At 40.6% G+C, this 22,971-nt stretch overlaps 1 protein-coding gene across 2 annotated transcripts; it reads left to right on the forward strand.

The window, feature by feature from the left end:
* Window positions 1-2,701: 2,701 nt before the first annotated feature.
* RAB32 (RAB32, member RAS oncogene family) lies at window positions 2,702-22,592 on the forward strand. 2 transcript variants are annotated; one of them, XM_032873130.1, is made up of 3 exons: window positions 2,702-2,984; window positions 17,323-17,600; window positions 21,940-22,592. In XM_032873130.1, the coding sequence occupies exons 1-3, from the start codon at window positions 2,735-2,737 to the stop codon at window positions 22,087-22,089; spliced, it is 678 nt and encodes a 225-aa protein (XP_032729021.1). In that variant the 5' UTR covers window positions 2,702-2,734; the 3' UTR covers window positions 22,090-22,592. The 2 variants fall into 2 exon arrangements, with proteins under 2 accessions (XP_032729021.1, XP_032729022.1); XM_032873131.1 differs by having other exon boundaries at window positions 21,895-21,977.
* Window positions 22,593-22,971: the final 379 nt, after the last annotated feature.

Raw genomic sequence — 22,971 nt, forward strand, 5'->3', positions numbered from 1 at the left:
GGAAACAAATGGCACTTGATACCTACTCTCAATATTTTCTTTAGGATAGGCCTGCTGATTAGTGTAGCTTTTATTCTTCACTCAGTGTTCATCAACTAGTGGCATTTTCCCATTTAATTTTCTTCGTAAAATCTATATCTATCTGAAACTATCCCATTTATTTGATTGCTTTTTAATATTCTGCCTTGCTTCTACTACACTATAAAGTCTTTGAGAGCAAGAATCTTGTCTATTCTCATCACTGTACTTGGAGTATCTAGAACATTTCTTGGCACAATCATAAGCTTTCTAATAAATGAATGTGTAAATCTGCCAGGGAAATTCAGAGTGAAAAGGGCAGGTAATCCCTTGATCCAGCACTTGAATGCTGAGGAAGGGTTTACAGGGAAGAGCCTTGGGATTTTTACTAGAATTACATTTAATTCAAAAATTCAAAGGTAATGGTCTGGGGCGCCTGGGTGGCTCAGTGGGTTAAAGCCTCTGCCTTCGGCTCAGGTCATGATCTCAGGGTCCTGAGATCGAGTCCCGCATTGGGCTTTCTGCTCCTCGGGGAGCCTGCTTCCCTCTCTCTCTCTGCCAGCCTCTCTGCCTACTTGTGAACTCTGTCAAAAAAATCTTATAAAACAAAACAAAACAAACAAAACAAAGGTAATGGTCTGAGACCTATTCCAGGTAGAGAGCACAGCAAAGATGAAAGGTGATGAATGCACTGGGGAGCATCACAAGGGGATTTTCTGAGCAGGCCATTCCTATATGCGGCAAATGGAAATGTTAAAGCGTCAATTAGTCAGTCACATGTCTCAGATTATTTGTATTATTTTCTCTTCATTTTATATACAGATAAACACTTGCTTCCCCACCGAAATATTTCTGTTGAGACCCACTTCCTGGTTTACAGGCTTCTGTTTTCTTGCTGTGTCCTCACAGGGTGGAGGGGAGAGAGCTTTCAGAAGTCTCTTTTTAAAAGGCGCAATCTCATTCATGAGAGCTCTACATTCATGCCCTGATCACTTCTGACCAACGTCCCAATACCATCATATTGGGGGTTAGGATTTCAACACTGGAGTTTTGGGGATTACATTCAGTCCCTAACTTCAGGTGAGCCAAATACAGAGCAAATATGGGAACTCCTAAATTCTAATCTAAACCCTTCCTAACCGAAGTGTGGGCCACTAACACCATTTGCATCACCTGGGAACTTATTTCAACTCCTGAATTTCAGGCCCCACCTTGCATATTCTCAGCCCGCTTTCCTAAGATCCTAGATGGTTCATATGAACTTTTACGTTTGAGAAGCAAGCACTGATGTAAATCACTGTGCCCCTAGACCTGAGGCATCAGCATCAACTGGGAACTTGTCCCTTATGCAACTTATCTGGCTCCATTTTCCCCACTCACCCCCAGTTCTGGGGGATCAGAACCTGGGGGTAGGCCTGGTGATGTTTTAACACTCAAGTTTGAGAACCACTGGATTCAAGCCATTATCCTTTTAGCTGTGACCATTTTTAACTTTAAACCATTTGTTGCCTATGATTTTTAGCACCACGATTCTATTTCTAATGTCAGTGGAAACCTAGGAGAGTCGGAAAAGAAGGAACCTGGAAAAATCCATGGTAATATGGGACAATATGCCATACTTATGGCAATAAATAGAGGATTTCCTCTCTCCCCAAGCTGGAAACATATTGAAAGGACTCTCTAGATGGGCGAACATAAAAGCCATATGCTGGTAGGCCATAAAACTTGTTTAAAGACATATCCATGCTTTTTCAATAGCTATTTTAGTAAAGGTTTTACTCCCACCTTGACGTCTAAATTTTAAAACGCCTCCACCTCTGAAAAACATTTTTCAAAGCTTGTCAGATGATAGCAGAGCGAACAGCCTCTTAGTTTATTTAAGGACGCTACCAGAGTCTATCAGCTCCAGGTGCTCCTAATTATGGGGGAGGTTATCCTCGATTTTAAAAACACGGCAAGCGAGGCAAGGCTTCCTATCTTTGTTCTTTAAAATAAAACCCCTCAAAACTACCTACTACTTTTCAGTCAATTCCTGGGATTTATCTTAGAGCCTCTCTCTACTAGGTGGAAGACTTCGATAAGATTGTTTTAACGACTCTAGGTCTTTATCCTCAGACCCAGTCCTTCCCTTAACACTGAAGCGTTATCAGTCCTTTGTCAAGTTCAGGGTCAATCTGCCTCTCTTCTCAGAAGTGGGCCGCGAGAAAGAAATCAGAGGCCGAAATCTGCAGGGGTTAAACCCTCTCGGGGCAGAAGCAGAACGGAGGTTTCACCCCAGGCCAGCGCCGCGCCCCGGGACCACCAAGCCCTCCCTTCCGAGCTCGGCCTAGGCACTTTTTCAGGCCCACCTTGCGCGGCCGGGGTCCCCGCGACTCCGGGCCCGCTCCCCGGCGCCAGCAGGGGGCGGCCGGGCTCCGCGTCCCCCGACGAGGAGGGGACGCCCCGGCGGAGGAAGTGCCGAACTCCAGCCGGCCCGCCCGAAGCGCAGGCGGCGGCAGCGGGAAGCGGCCTCCTCGCCGGGTCCTCCCCCGCAGGCCAGCCCCCGGCCCTCTCCCCGCCCCGCGCGGCTGCCGCGGCGGCCGGTTCCGGGTCCTGTGACCCGTCGGGCGGCGGCCCGGGCGCAGGGCGGCCGGCCTCGGGGACGTTGCGACGGCAGGCGGGGGCTCCGAGGGCGCGCGGGGACGGCCGGCCGGCTCGAGCGGGGCCGGGGGCGCTCATGGCGGGCGGGGGACCCGGGGACCCGGGCCAGGGGGCGGCGGGGGCGGCCGCGCCCGAGACCCGCGAGCACCTCTTCAAGGTGCTGGTCATTGGCGAGCTCGGCGTGGGCAAGACCAGCATTATCAAGCGCTACGTCCATCAGCTCTTCTCCCAGCACTACCGGGCCACCATTGGGGTGGACTTCGCCCTCAAGGTCCTCAGCTGGGACAACCGGACGCTGGTGCGCCTGCAGCTCTGGGACATCGCGGGTAAGCGGCGGGCGGTGGCCTCCATCGGGAGCCGGCGGCCACTGGGCTCCGCTCAGTCTCCTGCCCTCTTTCTCTGTCCTCAGCCTGCACTGCCGGCCCCGGAGGTATGGGAGAGACTAACGCCGCCAGGGACAAGGAAAGGGCCATGGCCGGGTGAACTACTGGACCATGGACCGGGCAGTAGTAGTAGTTGAGGGATTTAAAAGCAGCATAAGATAGATAAATGCATACATAACTAGCCCTGGTTAGATGCCTCTACTAAGTCTGTAGAAAGCATCTAGTTTTTAAGAGGTCTCAGAGAGGAGGCCTCCACTCCAGTTCTCTCTCACCTGACCGGAGGTGGGACAGCCCTGGGGTCTTTTCCAGAAGTTGAACTCTGAAGGTTGACAAGCTTATAATACATCAGGAAGAGTTAAGGGGAGGCGTGGGCTCCTCTCAACCGGCTTTAACATCTCAGAGATGAGCACTGAAGTTGAATGGTTCACCCAAAGTCAGTACTTACTGTCACTACTTAGTGACACAACCAACACTAGCGACTAGATTCCTTTTTAGAATGTTTTTCATCACGACCTTGGATCCGAGACCCTTCTTTGTGAGTGAAACTCCATTCTTGAGACAGGGTGCTCTGTTAGGTCATGCCTGTCCTCTGCCTGTGAAGATTTGGGGAGGCTGCTCTTGCATCCTTCCTCCCTCCCTAAACCAGCATCTCTCCCCACTCCTGGCCCCTTCTCAACCCTACACCCCAGTATATTTCTCTGTCCTTTGATTTCAGTTGTCATTTAGGAGCATAATATCCCTCTTGGAGAGGATACTTACTCTCCTTGCTTTAATTTATGAAAACCTGAACTCTGTCGGGTGCGGTGGGTGGGGGGTGGGCATTTAAGAAGATGTTAACTTTGGAAAGCTTAAATATGGAAGTGATACCAAAAGTTACCCTGTTCAGTCATTGCTAGTAGGAAGCTCAGTCTTCAGTAGAGAATTTTTATGGGAGAATGTTCAGAGCTGGAGAGACCATTCTTTAGGATGGTTCATCCTATAGATGCATCAACTGTAGAAGTTTTGGTCACCCATCCGGTAGTGGGGTGGGAGTGAGGTACGGTGACATAGGTCTGTCTGCTAGGTAGTGCTCTTTTCATTAACAGTTTATCCCATATGAGAAAGTATTGAAGAATTATAACCCATATACGCACTAATTTAAGAACAGACTTCTCTGCCTCAGATATGAGAATAAATTTAAATAAATAAATAAATTTATGTATGTCAGTTCCTCAGAGAAAGGGGGATGATCAGCTCTGGGCTCAGCTTTTTTTTTTTTTTTCTTTTGGTTACAGAAAACCAAAAGTTCGTTTGAAAAGTCATCTTTTGAAGCCAGAGACTTCTTTCGAAATACTTCCTGTGTTTCACAGAACACTTATGAATACTAGTATTGCTTTTTGACAAGGTCGTAAATTCTAAAGGTTGCCTTGCCATGTGATAGTCATTCTCCAGGAATCTTCAGTGTAGCTGTAGATTTCCATGAAGATGATTTTAAACCCCCATCTAGGAGCGTTATTGACTTTGCTTTATTCTTCTTGTAAAACAGTATCATGTTTAGCTATTAAATTATCACTGGGCCTCACTGCAGGTAAATAAAAGATTTTATTGGCACATTTGTGTTTTTAAGCTTCATGCAAAAATGCATATATTTAAAGACTTGGGAAAGCAAAATCATGAGTAATTTTCTCCCTGAGTATCACCTCTTCCCTTTTTTTGTCCACCTTGAACAGACCTATGCAGCCAGGAGGGGAACATAGTCAGTCTTGTCAGACTCTGGTACATATTGAAATAGATGAAAAGGGCTTGCACTTTTGCCTAAGTCCAAAGGTTGAGCTTTGCCAGGAAGGAAAGCAAGATTTTAAGATCTCCAAAAGGGATTCCTGGATGAGAGATACCATCCAGCAGGTACGCACCAGATGTTAACAAGATTTGAAGTAAACTAATGAGGTAATTAGAAATTACTAGGCTCACCTTACAAATAAGATTTTCAGAGATGGGGTCTTAATATATAAGGAAGCTGCCACAGAAATAATTTGGCTTTCATTTGAGGTTTAGGGAGCTACATCATTAAGTACTTTGCTTTGAATATTTGACCTGTTAGTGAATCCTAGCTGATATCATTTGAATTAAGTCGTAATGATGTAATGAAGGCAAATCGAAGGCCACTCCAGAAAGTTCTCCAGGGCTAAACAACATTGAATCATATTGAATTCTCAAAGGATAGAAATACTCCTTGATTGCAAAACAGTAGGTAGAACTGGCCAGTTGATATGACTAACTTAAGGTTTGGTGCTATTACTAGTTTTTTCGTCGCGGCTTTAGAGATGAGAAAGCTGGCAAAGGGATTACATTGAGTCTCTTTATACTTGGAAACTTTGGCAGGTATAACAGGTGGGAGTCGTCCAGACATTTCCCATAAATGTGGCCAAGCAGTTTCAGCTCAACTCTTCAAATCAGGAACCCCAGTGTCTCTTGGGTGCAGGCCTTCGGAATGCTTTCTTACTGCGAGAAATGAGTGTAGCTTTAAAATCCAGATGCAATCCAATTTTTGTGTTAGGCCACTGTCTCTTCCTTCATACGTGTTTTGAGATTGCTCTTAACACATTAACTGAAATACACTAAGTTACTGAAGTGTCAAAAAAATTTTAGGAAGTTTAATAAATACCACTAAAATTTAAGATGTAGCAAGAGATGTCTCTGAGCTTCCTTTTGTTGTTGTTACATAAGTTAACCCATTTTTCATAGGTCAGCAATGTATTAAATGGTGGAGCTACTATTTCAATTATCCTCATGATATTCCTGACGGGGCCGCGTATTTACCGGTGATTTCAACCTTTTTGGTGCATTTTGCCATGTCACAGCACACTAGGGTATTTCTTAGAGTGGGATCTGATCTGCACTTTCATATATAGTGCGTATGAAGTGGTATTTGATTACAACTTATGATAACTTTATTAGCAGCTATAGGATTTTCCAGGTAGGTTGAATGGCTGGTCTAGACTAAATCTTCAAAAGAAAGAAACCGGTGTGTCCATTTGGATCTAATACAGTGTAGTCTTCCTGTATTTGCTGAAGTAATTTACTTTTGCAGGGGAGGCATAATTTTATCCCTGCCTTTTTAAAGTTTTCATCAAGGCCTGAAAATTAAATTGATGCTAGACAAATTAGCAGCAGAAATTTGTTTCATGTAAGTTTTCTGTGACACAGGAGCCCTCATAAGAAAGTGAACACCCAAAGAAGTGGCAAAACCCAAATGGTTTTATACCAGGTTGAACAAAGAGAGGAAATTGTAAAAAAAAAAATAACTAATATGGGCAGGCTAAAGGAAAATAAGAGTTATTTTATAAGGTCTGTTTGTAGAGACTTCTCTCAGCTTTGACTCCCATCCCTGGTGATAAGAATATTTCTTTCCTCCTGGAAAAGAGAGGATATCTCTCACATGGGAGTATTCTCATCTACTTTTAGGGAGAAAAAGGGGGAGATTAGAGCATTCTTCTTACACCTGATCTTTTTCAAGTGCCTTTAGTTCAAAATGATCCTTATGCCAAAGTGGCATTTTTTTTTTTTTTTTGCCACATTTCACTTTTTAGAATCCGTATTTCTCTATAAAAATCTGAATGGATAACCCTACTTTGGGCCCAAGAACAGATCAGAAACATTTTACTCAGAAGTTCCTGTAAATGTTATTTACCTAGAGCATAAAATGCATTGTTGGAAGACATTATAAGTTATATAAACCATACTTAGATTCACTTTTTATTTTTTTGATTCCCATCCTAAATTAGAACATGGATCCATCTTCCACATTGACAGTCCCTGTACCTCATGGCCTCCTCTTGCCTGCTTTCATAACTCTCCTTTAACCCTCATGAGCAAGAATCTGGAATATTATCTCAGATGCTTTCTTGACCTTCAAATTATCTATTAGTCAGGAATTACTAATGTTCAGGTTTCTTCTAAATATGAAGAAGCAGTGCTTTGAGGAATTAGTCTATAGTTATTTGTAGTCTCCATCTTAAACACTGACTATTACAATGACTTTCCAATTACTTAATAACTCATTTAAAGGAATTTTTTAAAAAAAAATCTTCATTATATCTGACTTTTGTATGATTTTTCCATCCTGAGCCTTACACAGATTCAACTGCTGTGCTGAATTACAAGCGAAGTCTACTGTCTCATTTTACATCTTTAAATCTTCCTCAATTCATCACTCTGGAGACATCTTTGGGTGCCCCAGTCTGAACTTTGAACCCACAGTTGCCCAGGCAGGCTTAGTGTAACAGCATATTTCTGTTACTGCATGCGGAAATTCTCCTGAAAATGATACGCTTATTGCCTTTCTTTCCTTTCTTTTTTTTTTTTTTTTTTAATTATTATGTTACCATTCTCAGTTGCCTCAATTTCCCACATAGGCTGAAAAGTGCCCAGGTTAGCAATAGAGGGAGACATTGATAGAAAGCACTAAAACATGAACTTTTTTCCCTGTTTTCCTAATCATTCTGTTGTTTGAATTGAAGGTGTTGGAGGCTTTTAGAGATCCCATAGTCTAAATACAGAGAAGTGTAGTAAGTTGACCAAGAAAACACAGATAATCAGTGGCACTGTACAAAGACACATCTCATGACTCTGAAATATGAAAACTAGCTTTTAATAGTGTAGCAGATTTTTGGTTCACTGGTGTCAAAACAGTCTGAAGATGGTTGTCCAACAGTCTAACAGACTCTAGTCTAAAATTGCAAATGTTCTGGTCATTCTTACAGTAGCTCATATGACTCTTCTCATATACCCATTCTAATAATTCCATCTCTTTATGTTATCAGTCCAGAATTTCCAGTTATACTCTTCTTAACACAGAATGTCCAGTGTGTATACTTTTTGATCTGCTCCATCATTTTGGGGGGGCATTTTGAAAGACTGTTTCCACAGTGTGGACTTTCTGAAGATAACAAAGCCTTTTTATTGATAAATACGTGTAGAGCGCACGTATTTATTAAGGTGATAATTATAGATGTTTGCATAGTCTACTCTGTGATCTCACTGATCAAACCTGTCAGCCATGCATTATCCTAGAGAGGCGGTGTTACTTTCCAGTGTATTCTAGGAGAAATTTTATCCATTATGTATATGTTTTCTTGGCCTTCGGACTTTCTTAAGCTTCTGATGTGGAAATTTCAGTGATTCTTATTCTATTTTAAAGCATACCCAGGATTTTGTTTTTATCAGGTGTGGTAAGGCCAACACATCAGAAGATCATCACCATTGATAAGATGGTTTGTTATTCATAGTTCCAGGAGAAGGGAGCACGCTGCCCTATGCGGGACCACATGGGGAAGCACCAGGGTTGGTCCAGAGGCAGAAGGAGCAAGGGAAGAACGTGGGCTAGAGACTTTATTGTAGTTTTTGCAGGAAGAAATGGCCAAGGCAACATAGGCAAGCTGAGCAAGTTTAGGATTGGTTAGTTTGGAATATTTGAGTGGAGTTGGGCTATAGGGGTGTTCCCTGATTGTTTTAGTACCTGGCCATGGGTGGTTTAGGGCAGGAGGATAGTGTCCTAGTCTGCAGGAGCCTGAAAAAGGAGGCAGATGGTGAGGACTCTGGATTGGTTTGCTTATCAAAGATATGCTTTCAGCAAGTCCTTTGTTGTCTCTAAGAACTAGCTAGCTGGAAGGGGTAGTCCCTCCCCTGGTCCCAAGGCCCCAAGATGTCAAAGCATTATAAAATATAGAAAATTTAAAAACATGATTGATACATATTTCTAGGCATTTGTTAGAAAAGATTGAGAGATGAAAGAAAGTGCTCTTCCAAAGAAGAAAACTTTGAAGGCCTTATATGTGTAGTCCAAGGATAGCATATCCTTAAACTGGTGATGATTTCACACTTAATCAACACTTAAGTAGTAGCGAGTGGGCCTAGTGGACAAGTTTGGATTGTGTTGTGGTTGCAGAGATCTTCTGGGGGGAGAACAGTGCAGACATATAAATGGAGGGGGATGGTGGAATTCTGCAGGGTGAGGTAAAAGATCAAGATAAAATGCTTTAGAATTCCACTCAATTATATTTTCAAAAGTGCATTTTGTAAACAAGGAGGCTAGACACATGTAATTTCTTCACTGTCCTTTTGAGAAAGATAAGCCACATAAAAATAGACAGTAGGGGTTTAGTTTGAGGATCTCTAACTGGCAGATGGCCTGACATTCTCTTTTCCCCATTCTTTCCACTCACTTCTGTCCAGATATTTTCCTTAAGCATTTTCTGCAGTGATTTCTGATTACTTCTTGAAATTAAGCTAAATATATATATATATATATATATATATGGTGCATGTGTGTGTGTGTGTTTTAGTGTGATTATAGGGAAATTCCTCCATCAGATTCACCTGAGGTGCTTAAAATACAGATTCTTTTTTTTTTTTAAATAGTAACCAGGGGAGGCTACTTTATTTATTTATTTATTTATTTATTTATTTATAGATTTTATTTATTTATTTGACACAGAAAGAGAGAGAGAGGGGGAACTCAATGCAGGCAGGGGGAGCAGCAGAGGAAAAGGGAGAAGCAGGCTTTCTGCCAAGCACGGAGCCAGACATGGGGCTTAATCCCAGGACCCTGGGTTCATGACCTGAGCCAAAGGCAGATGTTTAACCGACTAGAGCCACCCAGGTGCCTCTGATGACTGGGTTTAAATGAAATTTGACTGGGTCTTGATCTGTTGGCCTTCTAACACAAGTTTGTTAGAAGTGCCTCATCTCTAAAATGCACAATGAGATTTAAGGTTTTTTAAAGGAGTTTAAATTTAAAGAGCTTAGTTCTACTGATTAGAAACTATACTTTTCTACTGGCTCACCTTGAATAAGAATATGTAGCTCAGAGAATCTAAGTGGGTGGGAAACGGCGAGCATTTCTACTTTGAATACTAAACTCCAGTTGTCTCATTACATGGATCTGTGTTTCCTGGTGAAATTTATATTTTGTATTTCAAATAATGCAAGGAAATACTTGGGTTATTTATCAAATGAGGTCATGAACATAAAATATTGAGATGAAGTTTTTTTTTTTTTTTTAAGATTTTATTTATTTATTTGACAGATCACAAGTAGGCAGAGAGAGAGAGAGGAGGAAGCAGGCTCCTTGTTCAGCAGAGAGCCCGATGAGGGGCTCGATCCCAGGACCCTGTGTGACCTGAGCTGAAGGCAGAGGCTTTAACCCACTGAGCCACCCAGGTGCCCCTGAGATGAACTTTAAAAAACTAAACAAAGGGAGTGATTAAAATCACAAAAGAAAACATCTCTCGCCTCTATTTCTGGTGACCATTCAGAATGTGGTCCTTTCCTTTTCAAACACTGTGAGGAAATACTTTTCTTTGGAAAATTTACAAATGAAGAAAGAAGGCAAATTGTTTTGTGGTTTTCTTTTCCTTAATTCAATTATGTATTTCTGGAAATATGTTACCCCAGCTCCTTTTCAAGTCATTAGTGTTGGATATTCCCAAATATTATATTAGCATTTTCATCTTTTTACCACCATATATTCCTTAAGCTTCATCCACTTTGGGTAGCTAAGTTGCACATCTTTAAATACCTTTGAGCCTAGATGACTAGCACTGTGCTTTTTCTTCATTCTCATTGCCATGGTGTCTAGTTATAATAAAGGTTCCCTCTTCTAGAAAAGGAGGGTAACAGACCTTTATAAAAGATATCTCAGAGTCATTTGGAGTATTTTGGCAGTCTGCCCACAGCAGTATGGATAAAAAGACTGCCCCTAGTACTGGGGTAACTAAAGCACTCAGCGCTGGAGCATGGCCCATAGCTGCTAATGGTAAAGCCCTAGGAGACTTAGAGAAAGGGTTTACCTTGTGCAGTAGGGCTGTGCTGTCCTTGAGGAGAGTCACCCTCAGCCCATGGGACTGCCTGGGGTCTGTTTGGAAATATGGGACATAAGGAGCAACATGTACTCCAGAAAAGTCTTTGGCTAACAAATTGGACAGCACATTAGATAACAAATAATTTGGGAATTGGAGTAGTTTCCCCTCCCTGGGATTTTATTTTCTCATCTATAAAACAAGAGAGGTTGGACTAGATGATATGGGGCATCACCTTTCAGTTACAGTGTTGTCCATCTAAGTGATGGTCAGGAAGGCATGGAAGTGGTTCCTCCTCCAGTCAGAAATGACTATGGCACTGGTTAAAAAGATGGTGTTGCTTAGAATCTCCCCACTGTCTGAGCTACTTGCTGTTTAGAGGAAGATCTCCTAGGTCCTGCTGATTTTTTTTTTTTTTTTTTAGATTTTATTTATTAGAGAGAGAGATCACAAGAGAAGGAGGCAGAGAAGGAGGCAGAGAGAGAGGAGGCATCAGGCTCCCTGCTGAGCAGAGAGCCCAAAGTGGGGCTCGATCCCAGGACTCTGGGATCATGACCCGAGCCGAAGGCAGAGGCTTTAACCCACTGAGCCACCCAGGCGCCCCTCCTGCTGAATTTTTATATTGCCATAAGCTTTAACTCTACACACACACACTCACTACCACTCATGTGTTTCACACTCATGTGAACAAAACCCATGGATCTGTCTTTGTATTTAATAACTGCAGACTTCTCTACCCCGTCTTCTCCTGTAGGGGAATATAACCCAGGAACATTCAGCATGGTAGGAATTCCCTGCATTTTATTTGCATGTTTGTGTAAGTAGAATCCAAGAATAATAAAGTTTTCTTGGACTGAACTTAGAATGGTTGATTGACTACTTCCCAGAGAGTATTCTTTGTATTTTTTGTCTAAAATTAAGAAAAAAAAAAAAAATTCTGATCCTACAGAATTCCTGTGCAATTCTAATGTGAATGTGAAAGTCTTTTCCATTAGTTTTGTCTTTAGCCCTTTTTTAAACTTAGGGCTAATTCCCAAAGCATTGTGAAAGGGAAGTAGTAGAATGCATCATTCTCTCTCTCTCTCTCTCTATTTTAAAGATTATTTATTTACTTATCAGAGAGCATGTGTGCATGAGCGGGTAGGGGGGGCAGAGGGACAGGGAGTGGTTTAAAATAATCATCCCTCACTCTTTCTGTATGTCCATAGTGAGGGTGGAGGTTGGGGTGTGGCAGAGGGAGGGATGTGAGGGCAGTTTTGCATTGGAGCTACCTGGACTCAGGCTAACAGAGGCTCTACTATCTCTTGATAGTGTCTTTTCAAAATTAGGGATTCCAGCCTGCTGCAGCAGGACAAGGACACTGTCACCCAAGTGATTCTGCTTAGAAATGACACTTCTGTTTACATTTCATGGTCCAAGACTAGTTCATAGCCACTCCTAATTTAGTGGGGCCAGGAGAATGTGATCCTTCATGCATCTAGAAGTGGAAGAGAATGGAATATTTGTGAACAGTTTTTTTGTTTTCCACTATAGTTCTTTCTTTTAGGCAATAATAAGGGGATATATAAAATTACCAAGAGAGTAATAATAACAAAGTTATGGGATGCAACTCTTACTCTAGTAGCAAAATTTCCTTTATTTTTCAGTTTAACAGTTGGAAGAGCTTGGCACATCTATGCATTCCAACCTTTGAAACCAACATAGTTAAATCTAGGTTTTACCTTGTTAGGGTTTTTTGTTGGTGGTGGTGGTTGTTTTTTTTGTTTTTGTTTTTGTTTTTTTACAACAGCTCTTAATTTTATGTTAAGATTATTATCTTAAATAAATTCATTGTATCTTTCTCTATTCTGTAATTATACTTAATGCATTTTAGAAATGTGTGGTTTTTTTTTTTTTTTTTACTTGTTTTGACCAGTTCAAGAATATCTCTGAAGTGGTAATGGATTACTTTAGAATTTTTAAAAAAGGAGATGATGAACTCAGGAAAGTAAGAAGTATACGTACTGTTCTGTTGGAAAGTATGCTGTGTGTGGCTTGGCCTTTCGATGCTGGATTATTTACATTCAATCCCCACTGCCGTCTGGATTCAGCGATTGCAGAATCTTTAGAAAATCATTACAACATTAAAGTTATCACAGAGAAACTTAAAACATCAGAAGGCAGAGCTGGGAGGGCTTAGAAGATCCCTAAAGATCTGTAAAGACACTTCACTTATTTAGGCAGAGAAAGTTACTTGCCTGGGGTTTCTTCACCTTTTGTGCTTGATATTTTGATTCTCGAGTATACTTTTCTTTTCCTCAAGTTCATTTTTCCTTTGCCGACTGTTTTCACCACTACAGTTTACGACATATAACTAGTTTAAGGCTCTGCCGTGTTTCATTGCACCATTTTAAAGAGGATACTCAGGCTTTTATCATGTAATACCTTTATTAAGCACTTAATAATAATACTAGCTAACATTTACACTGTGCTTCCTATGGCCCTGACATTTTACTTTTTGAACTTAAGGTCTGTGCATGTAAATTATAGTTTAAGCACATGCTCTCATGAATTTTTATTTAGCATTTCTAGTTCAAGGTATAGACCATCCCTCGCCCCCTAGAACAGAAGGAGCAAATACTTTAGGTTTTGTGGGCCATTCGCTCCTTGTTGCAGCTACTCAACTCTGCTATGGTAGAATGAAAACAGATGCAGAAACCCATATACAGATACAGTGGCAAGATTCCAATAAAGCTTTAGCTGAATTTGACCATGAATTATAGTTTGTTGCACTCTGCCCTAAAAGACTCCCAGGCAGGCACTTTACATTAAACCCTCCCAGTGAGCCTGTGAGGTAGGTATTATTTTTTATTACTTTATTGATATATAACTGACATGCAACAAACTGTACAGTTTGATGTTTTGCCATATGTAAACACTAGTGAAACATCAGTATAATCAAGATTGCAAACATTTCCATCACACCAAAAGTATTTCCTCTTGCCAACTCCCCCCGCCCCTTTTTAAAATATTTTATTTGACAGAGAATGAGGTATCGAGAGAGAGAACACAAGCAGGGGGAGTGGGGCTCCTCATGGGGCTTGATCCCAAGGCAGACGCTTAACAAAGACAGGTGCCCCTCCTCTTTCCCCTTGTAACTCCTCTCTCTGCCTTGCTGAGGATAATCATTGATGTGCTTCCTCTTACTAAGTTTTTATTTTATTTTTATTTTATTTTTTATTTTACTACAGTTTTTATTTTTAAGGATTTGATATAAGTGTATTCATGGAGTATTACCCATTCCCTCTGAGTTCTGGCTGCTTCTACTCAGCATCATTACTTTGAGAGTCATCTGTTTTGTTACTTGTATCTATAGTCTGTTCCTTTCCTTTCTATTGTTATATTCATTGTATGGATATACCATATTTTATTCATTACTATTTTAGCTGTAAAATAAAACATTGATGAGCATTCATGAAGATGACTTTGTGTAGACATGGGCTTTCATTTTGTTTGGGCAGATACCTAGGAGTAGAATGTGTTGGTTGTATGGTAGAGACATGTCTAAATTTTAATTTTTTTAATTTATTTTTTTAAATGTTTTTTTTTTTTAAAGATTTTATTTATTTGACAGAGAGAGAGAGAGAGATCACACGTAGGTAGAGAGGCATCAGAGAAAGAGGGGAGAGCAGGCTCCCCGCTGAGCAGAGAGCCCAATGCGGGGCTCGATCCCAGGACCCTGAGATCATGACCTGAGCCAAAGGCAGAGTCTTAACCCCACTGAGCCACCCAGGCGCCCCCCAATGTCTAAATTTTTAAAAACTATCAAATTGTCTACCAAAGTGGATGTACTATTTTAAATTCTTATTCCTACCAGCAGTGCATGAGAACTGATTGCTCCACATCTTCGCCAGTACTGGGTATAATCTGACTTTTTATTTTAGCCATTCTTGTGGGCATGAAGCCGCAGCTCGTTGTGATTTAAATTTGCATTTCTCCAATAATTAATGATGCTGGGCATCTTTACATCTACTTGTCATTGTATACGTTCTTTGATAAAGTGTCTATTCCAGTCTTTTGCTTACTTTATTAATTAGATTTTTTTATCTTCTTACTTTGGAGTTTTGAGAGTTCTTTATACAATCTGGGTATAAGTCCTTTACTAGATACAGAATTTGTATCTTTTTTCTCCCAGGCTATACCTTTCCTTTTCATTTGCTCAAAGGTGTAATTGACACTGTTTTGAGCTGCCCTATGGTGTGGTTGTTACAGAGCAGTCTGAGACCATCCGAGAGTTTTGAGTCTTAACCTCGGAACCTAGGGAAAATAACTTGAGGTTTCTAAACCACAGGGTCCACCTCAAAAATTCTTGTCATACATGTTTCTGATTTTCTTATGTTTTACCAAGAAGTTTATATGAGGACAAATTTGAATATGATTTAGTATGATTGGTTGAAAGAAGTATTTTTAGGGATGTAGAAATGATTCAGTAAACAAAATGGCAGTCATTAAGCTTAATTGTTCTTCATAACTTCTGGATTTCTATCCTTTTACTAGTTTGGCACCCTACCCTCTTTTCTAAATTGAAGGGATATTCCAAAAGAGTACTTTCTTATAACTGTGAAATAATCTTATAATCTGGACTATCTTGTTGCCATAGTCATTTTATACTTAGTAATTAAGATTTATAGAAATAAAAGTCAGTAGTATGTGCTCTCTAGTTAAAATTGAAGTCGGAACAACTTTAATGCAATCTACCTAGTCTTTCTGCAGAATAGTGATACTGACTTTGACCAGTTGGTACATCCTCTGTGAATTTGCCGTGTGTGATTATTAAGTGTGTGTTTAAGGAAAGTGGTACAATGTTAACTTCATATAAATGTCAGCATTGTGATCAAATAAGTTATACAATTGGCTGGTCAGATTTAACTTACCAATAAAACATGAACATGATAGTGGGGTTTCATATGTGGCCATTTGTTACCTTGAAGTTCAGACATCTGGGCCATCATTGTAGGGCTTCAGATAAGCCCATATGATGGGTTGTCAGAAACCAAATCAACTTTTTATTTTTTAAAAGATTTTATTTATTTATTTGACAGAGACAGACACAGTGAGAGAGGGAACACAAGCATGGGAAGTGGGAGAGGGAGAAGCAGCTTCCTGCTGAGAAGGGAGCCCAACACCAGGCTCCATCCCAGGACCCTGGGATCATGACCTTAGTGGAAAGTAGAGGCTTAATGACTGAGCCACCAAGGCGCCCCCAAGATGAACTTAAAGCATATCCATTTACATTTGCCTTTTGTGTTCTTCTTCCATTATCTCACTAAGCCATATCTAAAATTGTATGATGCTATAGTAAAATTTGGAGAAGAAGGAATTTTTCTTTTGTGGGTAGCTTTGCATTTTTTACTATCAATAACATGTAGATAAAGTGTGTTTTTCATCATGTGTTTTAATAGGAAAGGGTCCTGTCAGTTTGTTTTTATCATTGGTCAGTTACCCGTCTTGGATTTGCACTGATTGCCATTTTTCCTGAACACTGTAGTCCGTAACTTGACAGAATGAAAAGTGAACACCTTAGAAGTCAAGGCGACTGCAGGATACTTCAGAATGCCTGGTATCGTATTAACGTGGGCGCGTGGCAACCAGGAGACCTGGGTTCTGGTCCTGCAGTATGTCATCAGGGCCACTGTCATCCTGCCCAAGCAGCTCTCAGCATGGTTTTTCTTCTGTCAGTTGAAGATTAGGGTGCCTCCTGTGTCAAAGAGCGATACCAGATGGAAAGGAGATACGTGAACCCGTAGAATGTTCCCCAAAGTATTTAACATGTTAAATTTTTTAAAAGTATGATAGTTGAAGAGCTCTACAGTTGTTCCTTCTTTTAGTCACATGGCCACATGGGCCACTTTTTGTTAGTAGGTTTGCATGTATCTGCCTTCTTAGAGGGAGAGCAATCTTGCATGCAGAGGCAAAAGTGGGTGCGGACTAGAGATGGGGAGGAAGGATAAGCTCCTTTATCTCATAGCCAGTCCTAGTCTTTTGACTGCATTTTGCCCACCATACTTATCTTCTTCCTGCAAGCTTCATTTTCTTCTATTCTTGTCTCTTCTCCCCCTCCACTACCAGCTTTCTTTTTTCCTCTAGTACCTCTTCTCTTAGACCAGAGGGAGGGTGGCAGGGGGATCGGGGGAAGGATGGCTCTGTAGCTTTAAGTACTGTCATCTATCTGGATGGTTATGGAGCATGTGTCGGACACGTGCAGAGCATAAAGCTAGTTAACTGTGTACTCAGACCCCATGATCAGCCACATGCTTCTGTACGTCCTTTATCCCACCAGTTTTCTTTGCTTTGGAGTGGGAGACATGTGTTTGTAGCACTATTCTTAGGGTCAGAGGGGTTATATCTAAATATAGACTCTGCTGAATGATGAGCTCTTAATCTCTTATTTTATTTATTTTTAGGACAGGAGCGATTTGGCAACATGACCCGGGTATACTACAAAGAAGCTGTTGGTGCTTTTGTAGTCTTTGATATATCAAGAGGTTCCACGTTTGAGGCCGTCTTAAAATGGAAAAGTGATCTGGATAGTAAAGTCCACCTTCCAAATGGCAGCCCTATTCCTGCTGTCCTCTTAGCTAATAAATGTGACCAAAAAAAGGATGGTGGCCAGAATCCTACCCAGATGGACCAATTCTGCAAAGAACATGGTTTCACTGGATGGTTCGAAACTTCTGCAAAGGTGAGTTCTGCTTTGTGTTTGTATCTGCTCTGCTCTTCATTCGTAAATTTGAGCTGTAACTATAAAATATTTAGATGAGTTTATGTGTGCAGTTTTGGGGAGCCTAGAAAGAGGAAAGTATAGCATGGATTTGTTATAGCTTCTTTGAGCGGTCAGCAGGAATGCTTTCAAAATTGGCTGATGTGGAAGTGAATAGAATAGAATAGAAGGTTTTCCATCAAAATAAAAATTAGCTATTATTTAGAGCAAAGAACAATGATGTTCTCTGAGTTTGAGCCTTTAAATAAAGCACTTCTGCAACTGGAGTTCATGGGGAGGATAAAGTGTCTTGTTAAGCACAAGCATTGAAGACTTCACGAAATCTAGGGATAGATGACACTGGTCAATGTGTAGGTCATGTGCGTGTAGGTCATGTGCAGTACTAACAAAAATGGACACTGAAAATGTCAGAGATGTATTCAGATGGTGTTTGAAGAGTTTCAGATTGTGTATAGAAATCTGAAAGAAATGTGAAAGAACCTGAACAAGAGGCAAGTATCAGCATTTGTGACATGTGGCATGAAGAGTGGAGGGAGAATTTTTTCTTTCATCTATTATGGGATACAGTGTTTTATGAAGAAAAACAAAAACACTAAACTTGTTAAAAAATCTTGCCAGCCTAGATATACAAGAAAGTAAAAGTGAAAATCGCAAGCACAAAATATTAAGTGGGGAGGGAGTTTGTTTACATGCATTGGAAATTTCGCATTAGAGGTCAATAACTATTGGACTGATGTCAGAATGATGAAATGTTGGAGAAATTCTGTAATGACAAAGTCGAAACCTTAAGATTGTATATCTTAACACAGTCCCAGCATTTGGGATGCCCTCTGTGGATTTCTTGTATGTATATATTTTTTAAAAAGCCTTTTTCTCTCAGTTAACAAATGTGACCAGATTTACCTACTGGTCAGATTACCTACTCACCACTAGGTCACTTTTAGTTTTACCAGAAACCCACCCCGAAAGTAGAAGATCATTTGATGCCACCGATGATCAGAATAAGGAAAGTAAAGCTATGAGAGCCTGCACAGAAAAGCTGCTCTGGAGATAACTGAGTGATGTTGTCGTCATCCGAAAAACTATTGTCTGCTGGAACCAGAAGTTTTTACTCTTAAGCTAAAGGCTATTTGTTTAAATAAATACATTCTAGAATCTTCAGTTTTAGTTTCATGCATAAAAAGTGGTGTCAGGAGAAAGTTGCGCGTGAGCACTTACCCAGGCAGGAAGGAAGAAATGGCAGAAGGGGAGGCTTTTCTCACAGAGGCCATGTCCTGGAAGCCACATATTTGGTCTCTTGTCTTTGGCGGGTCTGTCAGGTGATTTGCTTGACTTCCTAGCTTTGTTAGGCAATAATCAGTGGTATGTGCAATGTTTATTAGAACATGGGACTTATAGGAAGAGATGCATGTATTACAGATAAAATTTCTTCTCCAAATTTTATTGAATTAATTATTCAGATAATAAATCCAAATTCATCCCCAGAAACAATAGTGTTATGTGGTGAGTACCTTGGGACTGTAAGTCATCAGCGTTGCTACATTTATAGACATGTTACATGTGGAGTGGAGAAGGAAAATCTTGATTAATAGATGTTTCAGGTCTGTTCTGTGCTTTCCTACAAAAACATTAGCGACGCCTTTTGCAGAATGTCCTTAGTAGTAAACCAGGGATTTCCAAGAGGATAACAGTAATATGAAATTTAGGTTAAAATTGTAGTTAAGACTTAAAGTACTGCCCTAGTGTCACTAATGCCTGTATTTCTGAGCAGGCCGGCAGCTGACTCGACAGCTGATTTCTGCTTGAATTGCAGTGATCTGAATTCGAATGGGAACACAGCCAAAAGACAGTCTTGAATTCATGAACTTCATCTTTCACCTTTATGGCAAATAATGGATTTCCTATACGAAAATGTGTTACTAATTACAATATGGGAATTTCAGTTCCTAATCAATTGCTACTAAATGCAGTTAGAGAGCATTAGAATTCTTTGAGATAATGGGAATGGTGGGGGCTAAATGACATTTGGACATTCCAAGATCAATACTTTAATTAAAGTTAATACTTATCTTGGGAGTGGAGGTTAAAAATGAAAAGTGCTGGAACAGATAACTGAATGAATAGTCCAAATGTAGGTTTCTCACTGTCTGAGAAAGTACAACCGATAAGGGAGACAGCTAGAATATACCTAATGTTTTTAGACTGAAATTGGGGAGATCGATATGAACTTAGTGATTTATATGCATGTAGAGATATGTATGTTTCTGTGTATGTGTTTATAGACACGTGTATATATGTGTATACACATGTGTCTATATACACAAATATGTATAAACAGACAAATGTAGAAATTGATGTCTATGTGTCTGTGGAGGCGTATGTGTATTTACTAGTTCTCCTCGCTTAGGAGCAATGATACCACAGATCCAATGAGCTTCCTAGTCCCCAGAATTTGTTCTTTATTTTTTACTATTTTTTACAAGACTTTATTTATTTTAGAGATAGCATGAGCTGGGGAAGGGGCATAGGGAGATACTCTCCAGCAGACTCCCCACTGAGCACAGAACCCGACGTGGGGCTCGATCTCACCACCCTGAGTTTATGACCTTGAGCCAAAATAAGAGACAGTTAACCAACTGAGCCTCCCAGGTGCCCCCAGAACTTGTTTTTTAAATACTGTTCTCCTGTAAAAAGAACAGGGGTTTCATGGAGAAATTATTGCTTCCAGGATTGGTGGGACAAGGAAAGTAAAGATACGACAGAGATATTTTGTGGTGCTGGAAACTAAGGAAACACAAAATGATGGTGATCGGTCAAAAAGAAACAAGACCCTACTTAATAGGAGCTCCAAAAATTCAAGACAATTGGAGCAGCAAAGTAAATGACTATTGCAGTGGATCTAATCCATAGAATAAAGGAATAAAGTAATAATCCACGATAAGAGTAAACCAATGAAAAACTCTTCCTAACAGCAGAATTCCAACTAATAATTAAAAAAGGAATGATGGACACAGTCAGTCACCTTTAACCACCATGGAAATAGCTGTTTTAGGGAAGAATAAATTGATGTTGAAGTTAATGGGAAAAACTCTGATGAAAAATAGGGTACTTCCATATTTGAGCTTACTAAGTACAAAACTAAGTACAAAAGAGAAATAGTGCCTATTCAGTGGAGAAGCCTGACAGACATGACTTTAAGCAAGTGTGCCTCTCGGATGCTGAGAGAGACACATTACTTACTCCTGTCAAAAATGTATAACTCGAGTTTAATGATATGGAAACATCAAGCAAGCCCAAATTGAGGGATATTCTCTGGCCAGTATGCTCCAAGAGTGTCAAGGTCATGAAAGGCAAGATGACTGAAGAACTGTCCCAGGTTAAAGGAGACCAAGAAGACATGAGCATGAAATACAGCCAGTCACCTGGATCATACATAGGACACTGAAACAATGGGGACATTTGAATGAGGTTCATAATCAGTGCTGACACTATTATCGAATTTCCTGACTTTATCTGGAAATCTGGTTATCCAAGATGTTAATACTTTAGGAATATGAGTGAAACATATGTAGGAATTTTTGCTATTTTTGCAATGTTTTTGTCAATCCAAAATTATGTAGAAATGAAAAGTTAAATATTAAAAAAAAAAAGCCCAGATTTTGCTATGTGTTAAACTCGTGTATTTAATGACAGCTAAATCTGTCACACAAATGTTGTGATAGCTAGTGACTCCTTAGGGTATTTTTTAATGGACATCACACCTACAACATTGTTTCAGAAACTAAGGAAATTAATTTACAAATGACAACTAGAAGTAATAACCTTACTCAGAGAGGGGAAATGACATGATGCATTTATCATATTTTAATGTGTGAGCCCATTGACATTCCTCTTCATAATGTATCCTGAATGCTTGACCTTAAATGTTTAAAGGCAGGAACTTTTTTGTCTTAGTGCTTTCGTTTATGGGAGTGGCAACCCAGCAAGGGATGACAATTTCTTTTCAACCATTAAGGTAGTTCACTGAACCTCAGGGACAAAAAGTTTGAAACAGGAATATCAGGAAGGGGAATCCTTTGTGAAAAGAGGAACGTTCTATATCCACATTACTGAATGGCATTAAACTCTGAGGGTGTGTATACCCTGGAGTGAGGGCGAAGATGGCAGCCTGTGTATTCTAATGTCCCCTCTAACAAACTGCCCCCTCTGACAAACTGCGCTCGTACCATTACTGCTCTTCATGCTTTCTTCTAAGCATGAATCCTTGGAATTCATCCTGGTCATCATTTCTGCATTTTAGGATAACATAAACATCGATGAAGCAGTCCGGTTCCTTGTGGAGAATATTCTTGCAAACCACCAAAGCTTTCCTAATGAAGAAAACGACAGGGACAAAGTTAAACTGGATCAGGAGACCTTGACCGCAGAGAGCAAGTCCCAGTGTTGCTGACATGGCTTTTGCTTCTGTCTCAAGAGCAGATGCAGCCTGCCTGGGCTGGAGCCAGGCCTGAGTTTGGATAAGGTGCAGATGTGCTGTCCCGTGAGTCTTCCCAGGGCTGCACTTTAAAGGAATGCTCTGGTTTTTCCTCAGGTTGCATATCTTTCTCCCTGTTCTGAATGATAGTGACAGCACCCCTGGGAGCCTGCGCCCACACAGGGCTTCTCTGGTGGTTGCCATAAGTTCAGGATAATGTTTACATCCTCTGTAACATCTTTTTAAATGATGCTCCCCCCCGCATCCCACCCCTTTACCAACTTCCAAGTTGTGCCTTGTGGCGGGAGTGCTGAGGTAAGAAACCTGACCTACAGTCTTTGAGCAAGGCTGTGGGGCTCTGTCTTGTCTCCATATCCTGGTCTCACTCTCCAGGCTCTGGAGGCTGCAGGCTCTGGTTGTCACAGAAGGCTTGAAGTCCCTGTTTTGCAGCCTTTCTTTCTTTTTTCTTCTTTCCTTCCTTCCTCTTTCTTTCTTTCTTTTCTTTCTTTCTTTCCTTTCTTTCTTTTCTTTTGTTTTCTTTTTTCTTTTCTTTTCCTTTCTTTCTTTCTTTCTTTCTTTCTTTCTTTCTTTCTTTCTTTCTCTTTCTCTTTCTCTTTTTCTCTCTCTCTCTCTTTCTTTCTTTCTTTTCCTACTTAACACTTTGGTACTTCATGTAAAATTGTTACCCTTAGTATTATAATTTCATGAGCCCTAGCCAGGGTAGCGTGCCCTTGCTAAGGACTCAGCATGGCTGGCATTCTGGCTCTGGTTGCTGCCAGTTGGAAACGATATAAACAGACATTTCTTCTCTCTCTCCAGTCTTTTGTTCTGTTTTTTGGTTTTTGGGTTTTTTTCCCT

The sequence above is a fragment of the Lontra canadensis genome, unplaced genomic scaffold (assembly GCF_010015895.1).
Source record: "Lontra canadensis isolate GAN:19392208 unplaced genomic scaffold, GSC_riverotter_1.0 scaffold47, whole genome shotgun sequence".
Taxonomy (NCBI): domain Eukaryota; kingdom Metazoa; phylum Chordata; class Mammalia; order Carnivora; family Mustelidae; genus Lontra; species Lontra canadensis.

Excerpts from the sequence above, each read along its gene's own strand:
- RAB32 (XM_032873130.1), top strand. The coding sequence starts at position 2,735 with ATGGCGGGCGGGGGACCCGGGGACCCGGGCCAGGGGGCGGCGGGGGCG. Across the intron at positions 2,985-17,322 it reads GCAGCTCTGGGACATCGCGG|GACAGGAGCGATTTGGCAAC; the intron begins GTAAGCGGCGGG and ends ATTTATTTTTAG. Across the intron at positions 17,601-21,939 it reads GGTTCGAAACTTCTGCAAAG|GATAACATAAACATCGATGA; the intron begins GTGAGTTCTGCT and ends TCTGCATTTTAG.